Here is a 14,910-nt window from a genome sequence, read left to right on the forward strand (position 1 = left end):
CAATTTCTTAAATTAATTTAAAAACTTTTAAATTAAGTTTCATGTCACAAATACACAACACTACACACACACAAAAAAAAACGCACACATATACACAAATCTCGTGGACCCACGCCTTAAATATGTATACATGCTAATTAAACATTGTATGTTCATTTAATATATTCCTATTTAATTTAATTCTTATATATTGTTTGAAGAACTGTATCCTGAGATGCAAATTTTTTATAAACTTACGTAGTACAAGACAATTATAAAATTACATTTGAAATTAACTAGGTAACACATTTTTATTTAATTTAAAGAGTGTATAAATTAAAAATAAATTTATTTTGACGTAATGTTATAAAATATATTTTAATTATTATGAGTGTTAACTATCTAATAACATTTAATTTTATGTCCTTCCGTCATTGAGCTTATTAATTAAGCTACATTAACCCAGCGTTCCGATTCCTAGATGATCAATAACCGTTGTTTTTGTCAATAAACTTTAAGTATGCGCGTGATTCTCCGTTCATGATTACCTTCTCCTCGAACTATGAGAGTTAGTGAATGAAGACTGCACTAAAATATATATAAATAAATCTCTTTAAAATGCTGCTGGACATACTATAGAAGTCTCTTGCGATTATAAAAGATAAGAAGGATTTTCTTTAAAATAATTTTCAGAAACAATCCTGATTTCAAAAGTTGCCGTGTATCAGATATAGCCTTATGATTGTGAAATCGCCTAGACTATGAGAGTAAGGAAATCTAAAGTGTATCTGTGTGCGCTCAAACATAGATGTGATCTATAAAAATCGTTATAATAAGGCTTGTCTTATTGTGGTAACAGTAAGTTGATTAATTTGCCTTTTAATTGGGAAAATTTCTCTATTTTCTTTACAAAAAGTATATTTACAAGTACGGAAACACCAGGACCAATAACTTCTGGTATAAAAGAGATGTCGGTACCACCGCGCGTCTGTCGCCTTGACCGATCCACTTAGCCACGCTCGCCCGAGCGGCAAATGTTTGACTTTAAGTAAACTATTATTGACCTTTCTGATTTGTTTCCCATTATTTATTCATCCATACCCATAATTTGTTCATCCATCTATAGCTTCCTTAGTCCATTTTCATAAATAAACTGGGTTTTACAGAGATTGAAAGCAGGCAAATAAATAATAATAAATCTTAGTATTTTTTACCGCCTATAAGTATATGTCGTGAGAAAAAATTTTCTCTTACAAAGACTTTCAAGAACTTTTAAAAAAATATAACATTTTTTTTTTATATTTGGTAGGCTTAGAATGAAGATACTGTTGAGACGAAGCAATGTAATATTTTGAAAATCTTAGAGCTGTACGAGGTTGATTCCGACAATATGAGTGGTTTTTTTTATATCTATGATTGAATCTCCATATACTTACAATATATCTATGATTGAATCTCCATATACAACTTATAAATAAACTTGGTGGTAGAGCCTTGTGCAAGCAAGACTGGGGAGGTACCCACTCATCACATATTCTACCGACATACATACAACAATACCTACTAATACTGTGTACAGGCTTAAAGGGCGAGAGACCCAGTGTTACACAATGGACAAAACATCTTAGTTCCCAAGTTCAATGGTAAAACGACGATATGAAAGATTAATATTTCTTACAGTAACAATGTCTATAAGCGATGTTGACCGCTTCCCATCATTATCCCATTTAGCGCTCTACCAATATGCTTACAGATAAAGTTAAAGAGTCATTAGAATGCATTAGCTAAGATATATAGATAGATAAGATATATACTATATGTAGTCTCTAAAGCTGTTTACTAGACATATGAAACTTAAATGAAGTCATCATATAACAATTAGAAGTATTTCATTGAATTATTACACTTTCAATACAATTCTCATTTTCACCAAAGATCTATATTGGATAAAATTCGGAAAAAGGTCCGTTGTCCGCCTAAATGACTCTTCTAATGAATAAGGAACTTATTCTACATTAGGAATAATGATTAATTTAAAGTCATATACAAAACATCCATCACATTTCATATATAGGATTTTATAATTAATATACAAAAACCAATTTTTATGTACAATTATTGTTTATAAGACAATTTAACTTTGTTAAAAGAATGTAATAGTTCCTTCGTTAAAAATCACTGTTTAATAATCCATTGCTTTTAATATTATTTTATAGGTACTATTTTCTTTAACCATTCTCAATGGAAACTATGTAACTGTGCAAGACAAATGATAATGCCCAAGTGTGTGCGCTATAACAAACACGTTCTCTATTCCAGCACTCTCATAATCAGATGGAATGGCAAATCCGTCACGAACACATGGAGTTCATGCGGAAGGCCCACGTATTTACGTGTTTTACAAGGCACGGGAGTATAGACACTGACATCCAGACTCCGGGGTGCTGCTGAGAATATCTCGACAGATAACCTAATTATTTTTTAATGGCCAATCGTTTCCTACATATATGTCCTTATTATCATCAGATAACAGTCTCTAAAAATAATATTCGGAAACGTTATTTAAGGACTAATTTTTAAAAAGTACACACCCGTATACTCAATTAAAGGTACTCGTAGAATCATTGTTTTTGCCTCCATTTTATTTTATTTTAGTACCTAGATGATTTGTTATTTTACTCTCAAGCTATACATGTGTTGATGCATTGATTAAAAATTTTAAAAAAATAATTACGAAACGACAAACAAAATTCCGAAAAAACTTGATAACTTTTTAAAATTGGTAACACTTTTAGTTTTACTCTCACTGTATCTATTTATAGACAGTAAATGAATATGAAGGTGAAAGCTACACAGGACTTACGTTTTGCAAAATTGTAAACTTTAAAAAAAATATGAGATTTGCAAAAGGAACAATTTATGATCAGACGAATTCATTTATTTTATTAAATAAATTATAATTTGTATTAATAAGTAATTAATATAATATCTAATAGCAATCAGTTTTATTATAATTGTGATACTCTTTTTACAACATTAAAAAGTAAATGATTCCGAGAGTGAGAATTTGGTGCTCTGTAAAATGGAACTACGCCTATAACAGGAACCAGCTTTTCACGTAATTAAGTAATTGCAAATACTTTCCTTGATTTAGTTTGAATTTTATTGTATTAGTCATTGTTTTTTTAACATGATTAGATTTATATTTATATGATTTTTTATTAACTATATTTTATGAAATGTATATATTCTTTGCTTAAACTGTTATATTGTCACACTAATTTGACAATATTATAGTCTTTGAATTTAATTGATAAAAATCTCTTTTATCTTTAGACAAAATAAAACATGACAGAAAATGTTTTTTGCCGATTCTTCTCGGTATAATCTATTCTCCGAATAAGCAGTAATTTTGCATTTAATTCAATACAACATGACGATTCAAAGGTGGACTGTGAACTAACTTTAATAAGCATCTGATTTGATATAATTTTATGTTTAATTAAATAAAATATATGCTTGTTATATTGTGTAATCAATTTGGTTGATATTAACACAATAGGTATTATATTAATATCTAAAAACTATTTTTACCGTTGAACATAGAACTTTCATAAAATAAAAACAGATTTTCTATCTTATTATTACTTACGTATATTCAATTTATTTATAAAATATATGTAGTATTTTTTTTATTTTTTATAAAAATGAGACACCGGAAACTATAAGTTAAACTTATAAGCTGTAGAGATAATTTTGTTGTGTTGTTTATTATTATCACACAACTTTTCAATATCCGTATAACTTATGTAATGATAATTTGTTGTAAAAATTTAAAATAGAGCTTGTTGACTTATTCCTTTGGACGCTGAATTCGCGAATACAAACAATCGGTCGTGGAAAGCTGAGTAGCGCATATAAACGCGATCTCACAACCTGTTTTACCATTGTCTCTCTGAACGCCTCTCGACTTCGAAGTGCCTTCGCTTGTTTTACTTAATCGAACATTTTATCCCTCATAATCTTTTTCACTGTATTCAATATTAAAAGTATTATACGTAAAGGAAATTAGGAGTCGTGATTCAAGTTCATCAAGTGCACTGCATTATGGATTCCGCCCAATTCCGCGAGTGCGCTAAAGCGACGATAGAGATGTTGATTGATTATTACGAGAATATAGATAATAGGTAATAATTTTGACTTATCTTACACTGTCATAATATGTAAATTAATATTTTCATATTTTGGAAATATTAATAAATATTTTATGTATTTTTACAAACAATCTCATTATTCTTTTGGGCGAGTGGTTAAGAAATAATAAGTACAATATTAACCCAGAAATAACTCTTTGGGATCGAACACGCGGCTACTGCATCGACAAACAGGCCGGCTGCTGTTGAACCAATGTTGTTTTTAGATTCGATTTTTTTTGTCAGTTATTTGAAAAGAAAAATGTTTATTACTTTTAGTTTTCCCATCATTATTTGTTGGTTTTCATTTCACATGGGTTCGAGAACGAGCGTTTCATTTGACAATAGAATATGAGTACCATAATATGTAACATTCATAATTATGATGTTCTTTGTCAACAATGAAATCTCGTCCTAGTCATTGTGTTTATAAGCTTGAAATAATTCCGCTAATAATTGCTGTAATTTATATTACATAACGCAACTAGCAATGACTTGTAATGATGCTTATATTTACAAAAGTTTTTTTCAATTAAACAAAGGAATTTCGTTCTTTTATGGCTCTAAATATTATTGCTAACATACAATGTTACGCAAAATAAAAAAAAATAGTTTAAGCTTACTCAAAAGTAGTCTTATTTTGGTTTTTGTTTAATTATCATTAAATGTCACGAATTTTATTTAAAATATATATATATATGAGATTCGCAATAAATGGACGACAATTACCTACTGTAACATTATTGAAAATAATACGTGATTGAAAATAAAAGTTTTGGGCTACTTTTATTTTTTTTAAGTTTCTGTCACATTAAATCATATTTTGAAAAGAACCGAATTGATCGTTATTAAAATATCTTTATAACGGTATGTAAGCTAACTTGATTTCGTGAACTAACAAGAATATAATGAGAAAAATATACGCCGAAATGAAATGAAAATAAATCGATAATAAAGCACTGTCTTATGTTTCGCATTATGAGTCGATGTACCTAAATGACGTAAATAATTAATACAATTCGTATCAAATAATAAACCATAGATGAAAGTATTTGCATTTTGTGCATTCTCCAAAGATTGTTTTGTGGATACTCTTCTGAAACATAAAGACACTTGATTCATATTTAATTAGACATATAATTATCCTATTAATGTATAAAATAATATGAAATATACTTAAAAACTAATTAGGATGGGTAACAGAAAAATGACTAAATGTCAATGCGCCGAGCCAAAAACATATAGAGACCTGTTTTTAATACTTGAGGCCTTTAGCGGCTTTTTTCTCTTTTTTAACAATTACTCTAACAACTTATCAAAGTTTTAATTCAAATAACCTTTGTACATAATATTCCTAACGTTTATATTTAAGAGAGAGATTTTTGTCATAAAAACGAAACAGTAACAATGTTATTTCTTGGCAGTAACGTTTTACCCTCAGTGGAGCCCGGGTATCTCATGAAATTATTGCCCGAAAATGCACCCGAGGAACCTGAGGATTGGAAAACTGTACTCAAGGACTTCTACGAGAAAGTTTTACCCGGCGTAAGTTGAATTTAAAACAATGTTTGTAATTTTCCTATCATATTACAGAATATTAATATACCTTATAACTGTTTATATACTGTTAAAATATTATAAATAACATTATAGTATTAAAAGATTTATTGTAATAAAAATTAATGTACTTATTTTAGCTAAATGAGGCTTAAAATTACAGACATAGAATTTAATTAATGATATTGATAAATAGAGAAGGATGAAAAAATTAACTAAGTAATGTTTGTTTTAGGTAACGCATTGGAATTCTCCACATTTTCATGCTTATTTTCCTAGTGGTTGTTCGTACGCCAGTATTATTGGAAACCTTCTTAGTGACGGTTTAGGAATCATAGGACTTACCTGGGTAAGGTTCTTTTAGCTAATAATATTTGGTTTTGTTGTCATGGTGTCACTTGTTTTAAGATATGCACAATTTTAATATTTATTTATTTATTTTAAAGCTAACTAATTGCTATACTGAGAAAAGACCTAAAAAAAGTACAAATCAACTAAAAATACTTTATCATTTACTAAGAAGCAACTTGATAATTACCAATCAATGTGATTTCGTTTGGTCAAAAACAATTATTTTTAATTAGATGGCGAGTCCAGCGTGCACTGAACTAGAAGTTGTGACCATGAATTGGCTTGGTAAGCTGCTAGGATTACCCGAAGAATTTTTAAATTGTTCAGATGGTCCTGGGGGTGGAGTTATTCAGGTATCTTAATTGGATATAATCTCATTTCTTTAAGTTTAACATATAACTAAGTATTTAACATATAACTTAATATTCATAAAATTATTGTAATAGATCACATCAAATATTGTGTTAATTTTTTTAAAATTCGTTTAAGGGTTCTGCAAGCGAAGCTACACTTGTTGCTTTATTAGCAGCTAAAGATAAAATGGTTCGTACACTTACGCAAACCAATCCTGATTTTGATCATGATATATTGAAAACTAAATTTGTCGCATATACGTCAAATCAGTGCAATTCTTCTGTAGAAAAGGCCGGTGTACTCGGATCTATGAGAATGAGGCTCTTGAAAAGTGATCCCAATGGTAAATTGCGTGGAGAAACATTAAAAAAGGCCTTTGAAGAAGACAAGGCGCAAGGTCTAATACCATGTTATGTGGTTGCAAATTTGGGTACTACAGGAATATGCGCCTTCGATCCCCTCCATGAGTTGGGACCAGTATGTAATGAAGAAAATGTATGGTTGCACGTTGACGCTGCTTATGCTGCATCAGCATTTATATGTCCAGAATATAGACATTTAATGAAAGGCGTTGAATATGTCAATTCATTTGTTGTTAATGCGCATAAATGGCTTCTTGTAAATTTTGATTGTTCAGCTATGTGGGTTAAGGACTGTTATGACTTGATCTATGCTTTTGACGTTCAACGTATGTATTTGGACGACTTAAAAACTACAGTAAAAATACCAGACTACAGACATTGGCAGATGCCATTGGGACGCAGATTTAGGTCACTTAAATTATGGACTGTTCTGAAAATGTACGGAGCCGATGGCCTTCGTGATCATATCAGAAATCAAATAAACTTAGCACTACATTTTGCAAAATTAGTACGTTCGGATAATAGATTTATCGTCGAACCAGAACCGTCAATGGGTCTTGTTTGCTTCAGACTTCAAGACGGCGATAGCAACACGAAAAAATTACTTGAAAATTTAATAGAGAAAAAAAAATTATTCATGGTCGCTTGTACGTTTAGAAATCGTTATGTTATACGATTTGTAGTATGCTCCAGACTCACCACAAAAGAACATATAGAAACGAGCTGGAATTTTATTAAAGAAGAAACGGATCGTTTGATGAGTCCAGACAAAATAAATCCTAAATCACAATCAATTTCTACAATCGATCATTTTGACAGTATTCATATTTGTGAAAAATCCAAGTGAATTTAATTAAAATTAGGTTATAATATAAGATAGTTACACGAGAGCACACGTGGTTTAAATAATATGTGTTAAATACAATTTTCAAATTTTGTTTATTTATAACAACTTTTTAATTCGTTATTTGTTAATAGACGATGCAAATAATAAATAATTTAGTAATATTATTTATCTTATTAAGTATTAACTTAACAGAGAAATAATGGTATTTTTTTTAATTATTGGGTAAAGGAATACAGAAAATAAATTTTATAAAGTTTATTGAAAAGAAAAACTAAAACTATCATTGTTTATGTGTGTATGTGTGTACCATGTAGGTAAGAATATCAGAAGCTTTTATTTATTGGTAAAGGGCTAATTGCGGGCGCAAAGATATCAATCAATGTTTAAGAAATAATCATTTCGCGTTATGTAAGAATATGCTTCTCCATTATGAACTTCTTTTTTTTATAATTTTCGTATCACTTGAGTTTTTTTTTTAAGAACGAGAGGGAATATATTTGTTTTAAAGATAGTATGTATATTAATTGTAAACATTGGTAAACACTTGTATTCGAAGATAACATTTTTTGCGTCATAATTTAAACTATAAATTAAATTGCCTTACTAAAAGGGAAGTCGTATCTAACAGATGTGGAATCATTTAGTTGTTTATTTTTAAGAAAATCTTTAATTTAAATTTGTCTACGATGCATAATATACGTAATCGTGAAATATATTCAATAATAAATGAATACAACATTTTACGAAACTGTTTACTTTATTAATCCATTTTTCTTAGAAATGTGTACGAATTATCTAGATGCAACTACAAGTTTCACTGACACAAATGCCATATGAATAACCCTTTGGTAGACAATGTTCTTGACATATAGCATATTCGGTCGCCTCCTCGTAGGGACAGCTCACACGGCCTGGTATTTTGACATCTGAGAAATTAGAGAAAAACAAAATTAAAACAATTACTACATCATAAAAAAATCAACTCTTTCTCTGATGATTGAGATTATTTAAAAACACATCTAACACATCTACACAAACTAAATATTAATTCATCCTTATTATTTATATTCGTAGTCGGTACTGAAATATATAGTTTAAAACCGCTAAGACAAATTACAGAAAAACTCAGATATATATTCTATAGACTTAATACATCAATTTATTTTGAATTCTGTGGTTTGGTGATAAAACAATACAAGTCTCAGAAATTCTGATTGTACACGTTTTCTCATAAACTTTTCCTTTCCCATTTATATATAAGGAAATATTGTAATTATGATTTCATTCTATTCTCACAACAAACAGCTAAGTAACAACAAATTATTTCACAAATAATATCATTTTAAAAGTAAAACCCATCTCCGGAAATAATCGTACTCAGAAAAGCGCGAACGACACATAACCCTGGTTTCTGCCTCGCCGTAGTCGGATATTGAATTCAAATGCTTATAATGAATTTTATATAAAAAGCCAATACACAAGTGTCTCGTTATTCCAGCTTCGATTTCCGCGTCGGGTGTCTATTCTAATAGGAGGTAAGTAAAGTAATAGAATGCACCTGTATTGTGCACAATCAACTATAACATCTTCAAATAAACCAATGTCAAAAAATAGCTGTATTCAGTATCATATTTTTTTTATAAAAATTAAAAAAATAATAATATTGTCAAATACCCTCCAAAGTTAATAAAACTCAATTTCAATTTGTAATGGACAACAGAAATAGTAATGTAGTATAAATATTTCATATTCCCACATAATAACTAATGTTACATGACCTAAGGACTTGAAGTCTTTTGTCTATAAGTCTAGAATTGTATTTAAAAAAAAAAGTAAATTATAAAATCAGAAAAATTACACATAATTGCACAATGTACCTATCAAAAATAGTGAAAGTATTTACAAAACACCGGTAGGTAAGTATAAAACATGTCAATAAAACAGAAAATATTTCAGATTGACTTTACTATGTGGTTAGGTTGGTCAGTAGTTAACTCAAAAGTTATTTCAAATTAATATTACTTGAAAAACGTACATAAATAAAATGTATATTTTAATTTTTACCTGATTCACTAAGGACTTGCACCGGGCTGCCTTTCACCGTAGACGACGCTGTTTCGTGTAATTCCAACAAGGTTTCTGTTTTCGTCACACTACTGTCTCTTGGAAACGCATCAGTATGTTGTATTAAATAAATAGAAAGAGTAATTAGGACAAAATACATTCCCTTAAAACCCATTGTTAAACGGTCTTAGTTCACACAAAATCAAAGAGCACTTTATACGTGAACAAATACGAAATGAGCTTGCGTTTCTGTGAGGTCAATATAACTGTTTTCCTTAATATACCTACATGCATGAGTCAGTTGATTTAATTACGTATGATGTTATTTTGCTAATCATTGCTATGACACAAATACCGAGAAAAGTTGTTGATACACCTAACAGTAATTGTTTATGATTTATTTATAACTTTAGTCGGTAGTAAAAGAAAAAATAAAATAAAACAGTTCTCATTTGTTTGTTTAATAAATTACACTTTAGGCAGAAAGTAGAAATGCCATATACTGAAATTGTTATACGGATGTTTAAAAAAAAGATTTTCTTACATATTAAATAGGTAATACAAGTAGGTAGGAAATTAAATACATTTTAGAATTTATTAACCCTTAAAATAAACATTTTAAAGCACATATCGTAGCGTAAATTATTATAACTATTCATATACATACAATATTACACCGTACTGATCGTATTTTATTTAATAGTCTCTTGTTACGGTAGGTTCCATACTAAAAGCACATACATACACACTAATATCAAACATAGAATAAAAATATCAACACCATAAGTTGAAAATTCCTCAGGTCTCGATCTAAATCATGCAGTTTTATAATAAATGTGTAAAACAACGAGATAAGCCCTCCAACAAACAATCAAGAAAACTCAATCTGCAATATATGATATGGAGTTTAAGCCATACTACCCATAATACCCATTTGTCATGATTTATTAATTAATAAAACTTTAATATTAAAGATTCCATTAGGAAAGGGCTATAAGAAAATGAAGGAAATCTTGAGCCCGTTACGAACGAAACCTGTGTTTGCTCTCCATCGTTTGTATTGGACAAAGTAAGAGTATATATACGACAAAAGGTCATAATATTTATGGTGGAATTGGAAACCAAATAAATAGCGTTATTGATTATGAACGTTATTATCATGAGAATAGGGTATCCCACTATGTTCTAAAAAGTACTTCAAAATGTTGATTTCACTAATAAAAAGCCACAAAAAAATATATTTCGTCAAAATAAACACGTTTTGTTGCCATAAAATTAAATTAAATTTGAAACCTTTTTTATTCCCGCAAAAACGCTATCAGTCATTTTGGTGACGTCACATTGATATAAACAACAGTTGTGTATGTACGACTGGCACTCATTCAACGTTAACAGCTATAAATATTTGGTGTTTTTTGGGAAAATAATAAATTAAAATCGCTATTGGTGGTATACACACCAAATACTAGCATTAAAACTCCCACAAAAGTCGTTTAACAAAGTGCCAGATTATAGCCTAGATTATATTGAAATTACACTTTTTGCCTATCTGACGCCACACCATGGCGGCTCAGTTACGTGATATACAGATTAAAAATTACGACTTTTAAATATAATAAAATTATGCGCTTTTATGACTCAAAATCAAAATATTTAAGTATATTTCCACATATATTTTAATTTTTATCAAACTTCATAATTTATTTTTCCCTACTGAAAGTACCCTATTGCAATGTTCTATAACATAGTAATCATATTGTTTTTAAAATTTCATGTTACAATGTTTGAATGTAAAGCTACCACCGGTTCGGAAAGCAGATTCTACCGAGAACAGCCGGCAAGACGGCTCAGTAGTTACTCTTTTTCACCATTTCAATTACATAGTATGCATTAAAGTACAATTAATTATCTGTTTATCTTTATCCACGCTTTTGTATCTTTAATATTATATTTTATTGAATTGCCTTATTTATCAATATTTTTTTGACATGAGCTTAAAATTGTTTAACAGGCCAATTTATAAAAAACTGTTCCATATGTAATTCATTCTATAAATGAGTAATACACGGATGGAAGCATTATGGAAGTAATTAGACTTGTTTAGAAATTGTGTTTGACAATGCCTTTGCCTTATCCATGAGAACACAATTATAAACAAAAAAAAAGAATGGAAATCAATTTTTGTTTGTTGTTGCTGTCTCTTTGACATTGACAGTTACAGTCTTAACTAAAGTCGAATTTTTATTCACGAGATCTTTTCATTTTTCATTTAATATTTAAACTTTCTTTACTAAAAAGAGCTTTTGTTAGTATTTCATACAAATTAAACGACAAACTAAATTATCACAAAATTATTTAAAATGGTGTATCTTCATTTTCCATCTAATTTAACCGAAGAAGAATTAATGCTTCAGGCAAAATATCAGAAGTTAAAGAAAAAGAAGAAAGCTCTGCAAGCTTTGAAGGCTCCTAAACAAGAGCCAGAAAAACCTGTCTTACCGAAACGGCCTACTGAAGCAAGAGATGCTCGAGAAATAGCACGAAAACTTATTAAAAGCGGAGCCATCCAAGCTATAAAAAGTCCACCAACACAACCACAAAATGCTACATTTAAACGACCAAGAGCAGGTAATTTATCACTAAATTAATTTAAATACTATTTTTGTTTATGTATAATATATCTATATTTTGTATAATATATACAATAATCGAAACTGTAACTAAACTATTAAAATCTGACAAATAAAATATACTTTTAATTTATTAGGTCGGGAACGCAAACTTAGTGGTTCAACTGGAACAACAGGAGGTGTAGCTTCATATCAACCATTTAGTGCATCTCAAGAACCACCACCGCCTGATGAGAAAGCTGCACCCAGAGTTAAATACTTATATGATTCTTTCGTAACTGCTCGGGAAAAGTAAGTGTCAACAGTGGAATTTATTTTCATTAAAACTGATTAATAATAAAAATGATTAAATTGATTATAAACCTTATGAAATTATATTTCTTGTTGTTTAGGATTTGCATTGATTTGAGAAGACAATATTATAATATTATTGCTCTATTATAAAATATTTAACTGTCATAACTGTGAAAATATTTGAGTGTTATCTAAATATAATGTGTAAATTATTTCAGAGAAGAAAAAGTTGCCCGCAATCAACCGTCTGACCCAGCAACTCCAGGAAAAAGTACTTATTTGCAAATTTTAGGCCCTCGAATAACTGAAGAGGTTATAAGACGTCGCTTAGCTTCATTTGAACCATTTACATATACACAGGAACCAGAGGAAGAAAAGTAAGTATAGGAAGTTGATTGCTTCATTTCATTATTAATTACTCTATTTTATTTTAATTAAAATGTAAAAATCCCCTCTCACCAAATAATATACAAAATTATTTCTGTTTGTTTAACTTAAAATTATCTTGGTTATATTTGAAAAATTATGACTTAAGACACTGTTAAGCTTCAATCTACTTTTAGCATTTTAAATGAAAAATACAAGTCTATAATAGTGCATTATTGCTGAGCAATTCTTTTCTGCTACTCAAGAAGTAGAAAGAGGAGGACAAGAAGGATTTTTTTCTTAGATTTTATTTCACTACATTGCTTCAGTGCATTTGTATAGATATAAATGTGACAGAATTTGATCTGACAAATGCAGGTTTCTCACATTCTCCCTAACTATTGAGCATGAGATGAAAGCATAAGAACATGATGACATTAGCTAGAACTTTAATCCATTATGATAGATTCAAATTTTTTACCCGTTCAGCTCTTTAGTATTCTACAATTTCGAAATAGTATTATTACGTATTATACAGAGTATATAAATTATTTCAGAGTATTTTTGTCTTTTGATACTGTGGAAATGGCAACTCATGCACAAGGGGCTCTTGATGGATGTGAAGAAGGATGGCGTATAACATTTGTAAGAAGACTTCCACAACCTGCTGGATCTTGGACCCCAGCATCAACTCCAAGAAATGCTCCTCCACCAAAAGATTCAAAGCGTGCTCTTGTGACTTATGATGACATTTTTGAATGAAGACTGAACAAAAATTGGTGTAAACTAAAATTATACTGTTAAACATTGTACCAGCTGAACATTATTTTTATACATTGATATTTAATTTAAAATATCACAGCTTGGACTAAGAATGCAGATAATTTTATACGTTAGGATTTTTTGTAGGTGAAATTATATAGAACTTTTGGGTCTGTTGTGAATGAACCAAAATTGTGCAAAGTATTGCATCAGAAATTACAGGTACCTACATATTAACATTTTAATATATGCAGTATCTAGTTTAAAGCAATTGCAGGTTTTCGTTTATTTTATAACCTTTATATTCAGACTTTATGTTGACTGAAAGGTACCAGAAAAACTGAAAAGTTTTTCATAAGTACTCTTAACTTTACGTTAAGAGTACTTATGAAAAACGTTACGTTGCGTTGTGCATATTCGTCAAAAATTTGGTTCTAACCATATACCAACTTCAGAACCAAATAATTCAATATAATTAAGTTAAATTAGTTACATCCGAAAGAGTCAAATAAACGTAAAAGGTGCCTCTTGCCAAAACTCTAAACAAAAATCTTACAGCAAAATAAAACAATTATAATTTTTATTCAAATGACTAAAGACCAGAACGTCTCTGTTTTTTTTGTTGAAGTGATCATCACTATTGCTACGGCGTCATTATCATAGACAATAATTTATTTTTAGATAAATGATAAGAAATTTTAAGAATGTTACGAAACGAGGAAACATGTTTTTTATGTAAAAGAACATTATAAGTAACAATATTTCTTTTTAAAACATTTTTATTTGTAGTATTACTTGTAACCTTATGTATTAGTAAATAAAACATTGATTACATCGTCATAATGAGTCTTCTATCTACTTTAATAACCTATTATGCATTATCAGTAAGCGTTAAATTTTAAATACCTATTAACATACCAACAGAGAGAGTTGTTTCTTAATATCAAAAATAGAAAATGAAATGCCAATGTAGCGCGTCTGATATTCATGTATATATAACAAAATATTGAAGATATATATATAAACATCAAAGATTAATTTTTCATTAATATTTATTTTTATAATTAAAATTTTATGATAAATAGAAAAAGATGTGCAATATTACAGGTAAATGAATCATTTACAAATCCATTTATTGAAAATCAAGTTGT

At 29.2% G+C, this 14,910-nt stretch overlaps 3 protein-coding genes across 3 annotated transcripts in view; 2 read left to right on the plus strand and 1 right to left on the minus strand.

Moving 5' to 3' along the window:
- LOC113394504 (negative elongation factor E) overlaps positions 1 to 13,824 on the plus strand; it is a 58,242-nt gene extending 44,418 nt beyond the window's left edge. The window contains exons 2-5 of the mRNA XM_026631836.2: positions 12,006 to 12,335; positions 12,475 to 12,628; positions 12,850 to 13,008; positions 13,555 to 13,824. Of these exons, the coding sequence (XP_026487621.1) occupies positions 12,068 to 12,335; positions 12,475 to 12,628; positions 12,850 to 13,008; positions 13,555 to 13,759 (786 nt within the window). The 5' untranslated portion in view covers positions 12,006 to 12,067 and the 3' untranslated portion in view covers positions 13,760 to 13,824. The remainder of the gene's footprint in view (positions 1 to 12,005; positions 12,336 to 12,474; positions 12,629 to 12,849; positions 13,009 to 13,554) is intronic.
- LOC113394502 (aromatic-L-amino-acid decarboxylase-like) lies at positions 3,901 to 7,760 on the plus strand. Its single transcript, XM_026631834.2, has 5 exons — positions 3,901 to 4,166; positions 5,597 to 5,717; positions 5,965 to 6,078; positions 6,314 to 6,433; positions 6,570 to 7,760. Exons 1-5 carry the CDS (start codon positions 4,087 to 4,089, stop codon positions 7,641 to 7,643), a joined length of 1,509 nt encoding a protein of 502 aa, XP_026487619.2. The 5' UTR covers positions 3,901 to 4,086; the 3' UTR covers positions 7,644 to 7,760.
- Positions 8,382 to 10,068, minus strand: LOC113394506 (uncharacterized). The gene is made up of 2 exons (XM_026631838.2): positions 9,708 to 10,068; positions 8,382 to 8,569 (listed from the first exon to the last, which is right to left on the minus strand). Exons 1-2 carry the CDS (start codon positions 9,880 to 9,882, stop codon positions 8,439 to 8,441), a joined length of 306 nt encoding a protein of 101 aa, XP_026487623.2. The 5' UTR covers positions 9,883 to 10,068; the 3' UTR covers positions 8,382 to 8,438.
- Positions 13,825 to 14,910: the final 1,086 nt, after the last annotated feature.

Source organism: Vanessa tameamea, chromosome 4, assembly GCF_037043105.1.
Source record: "Vanessa tameamea isolate UH-Manoa-2023 chromosome 4, ilVanTame1 primary haplotype, whole genome shotgun sequence".
Taxonomy (NCBI): Eukaryota; Metazoa; Arthropoda; class Insecta; order Lepidoptera; family Nymphalidae; genus Vanessa; species Vanessa tameamea.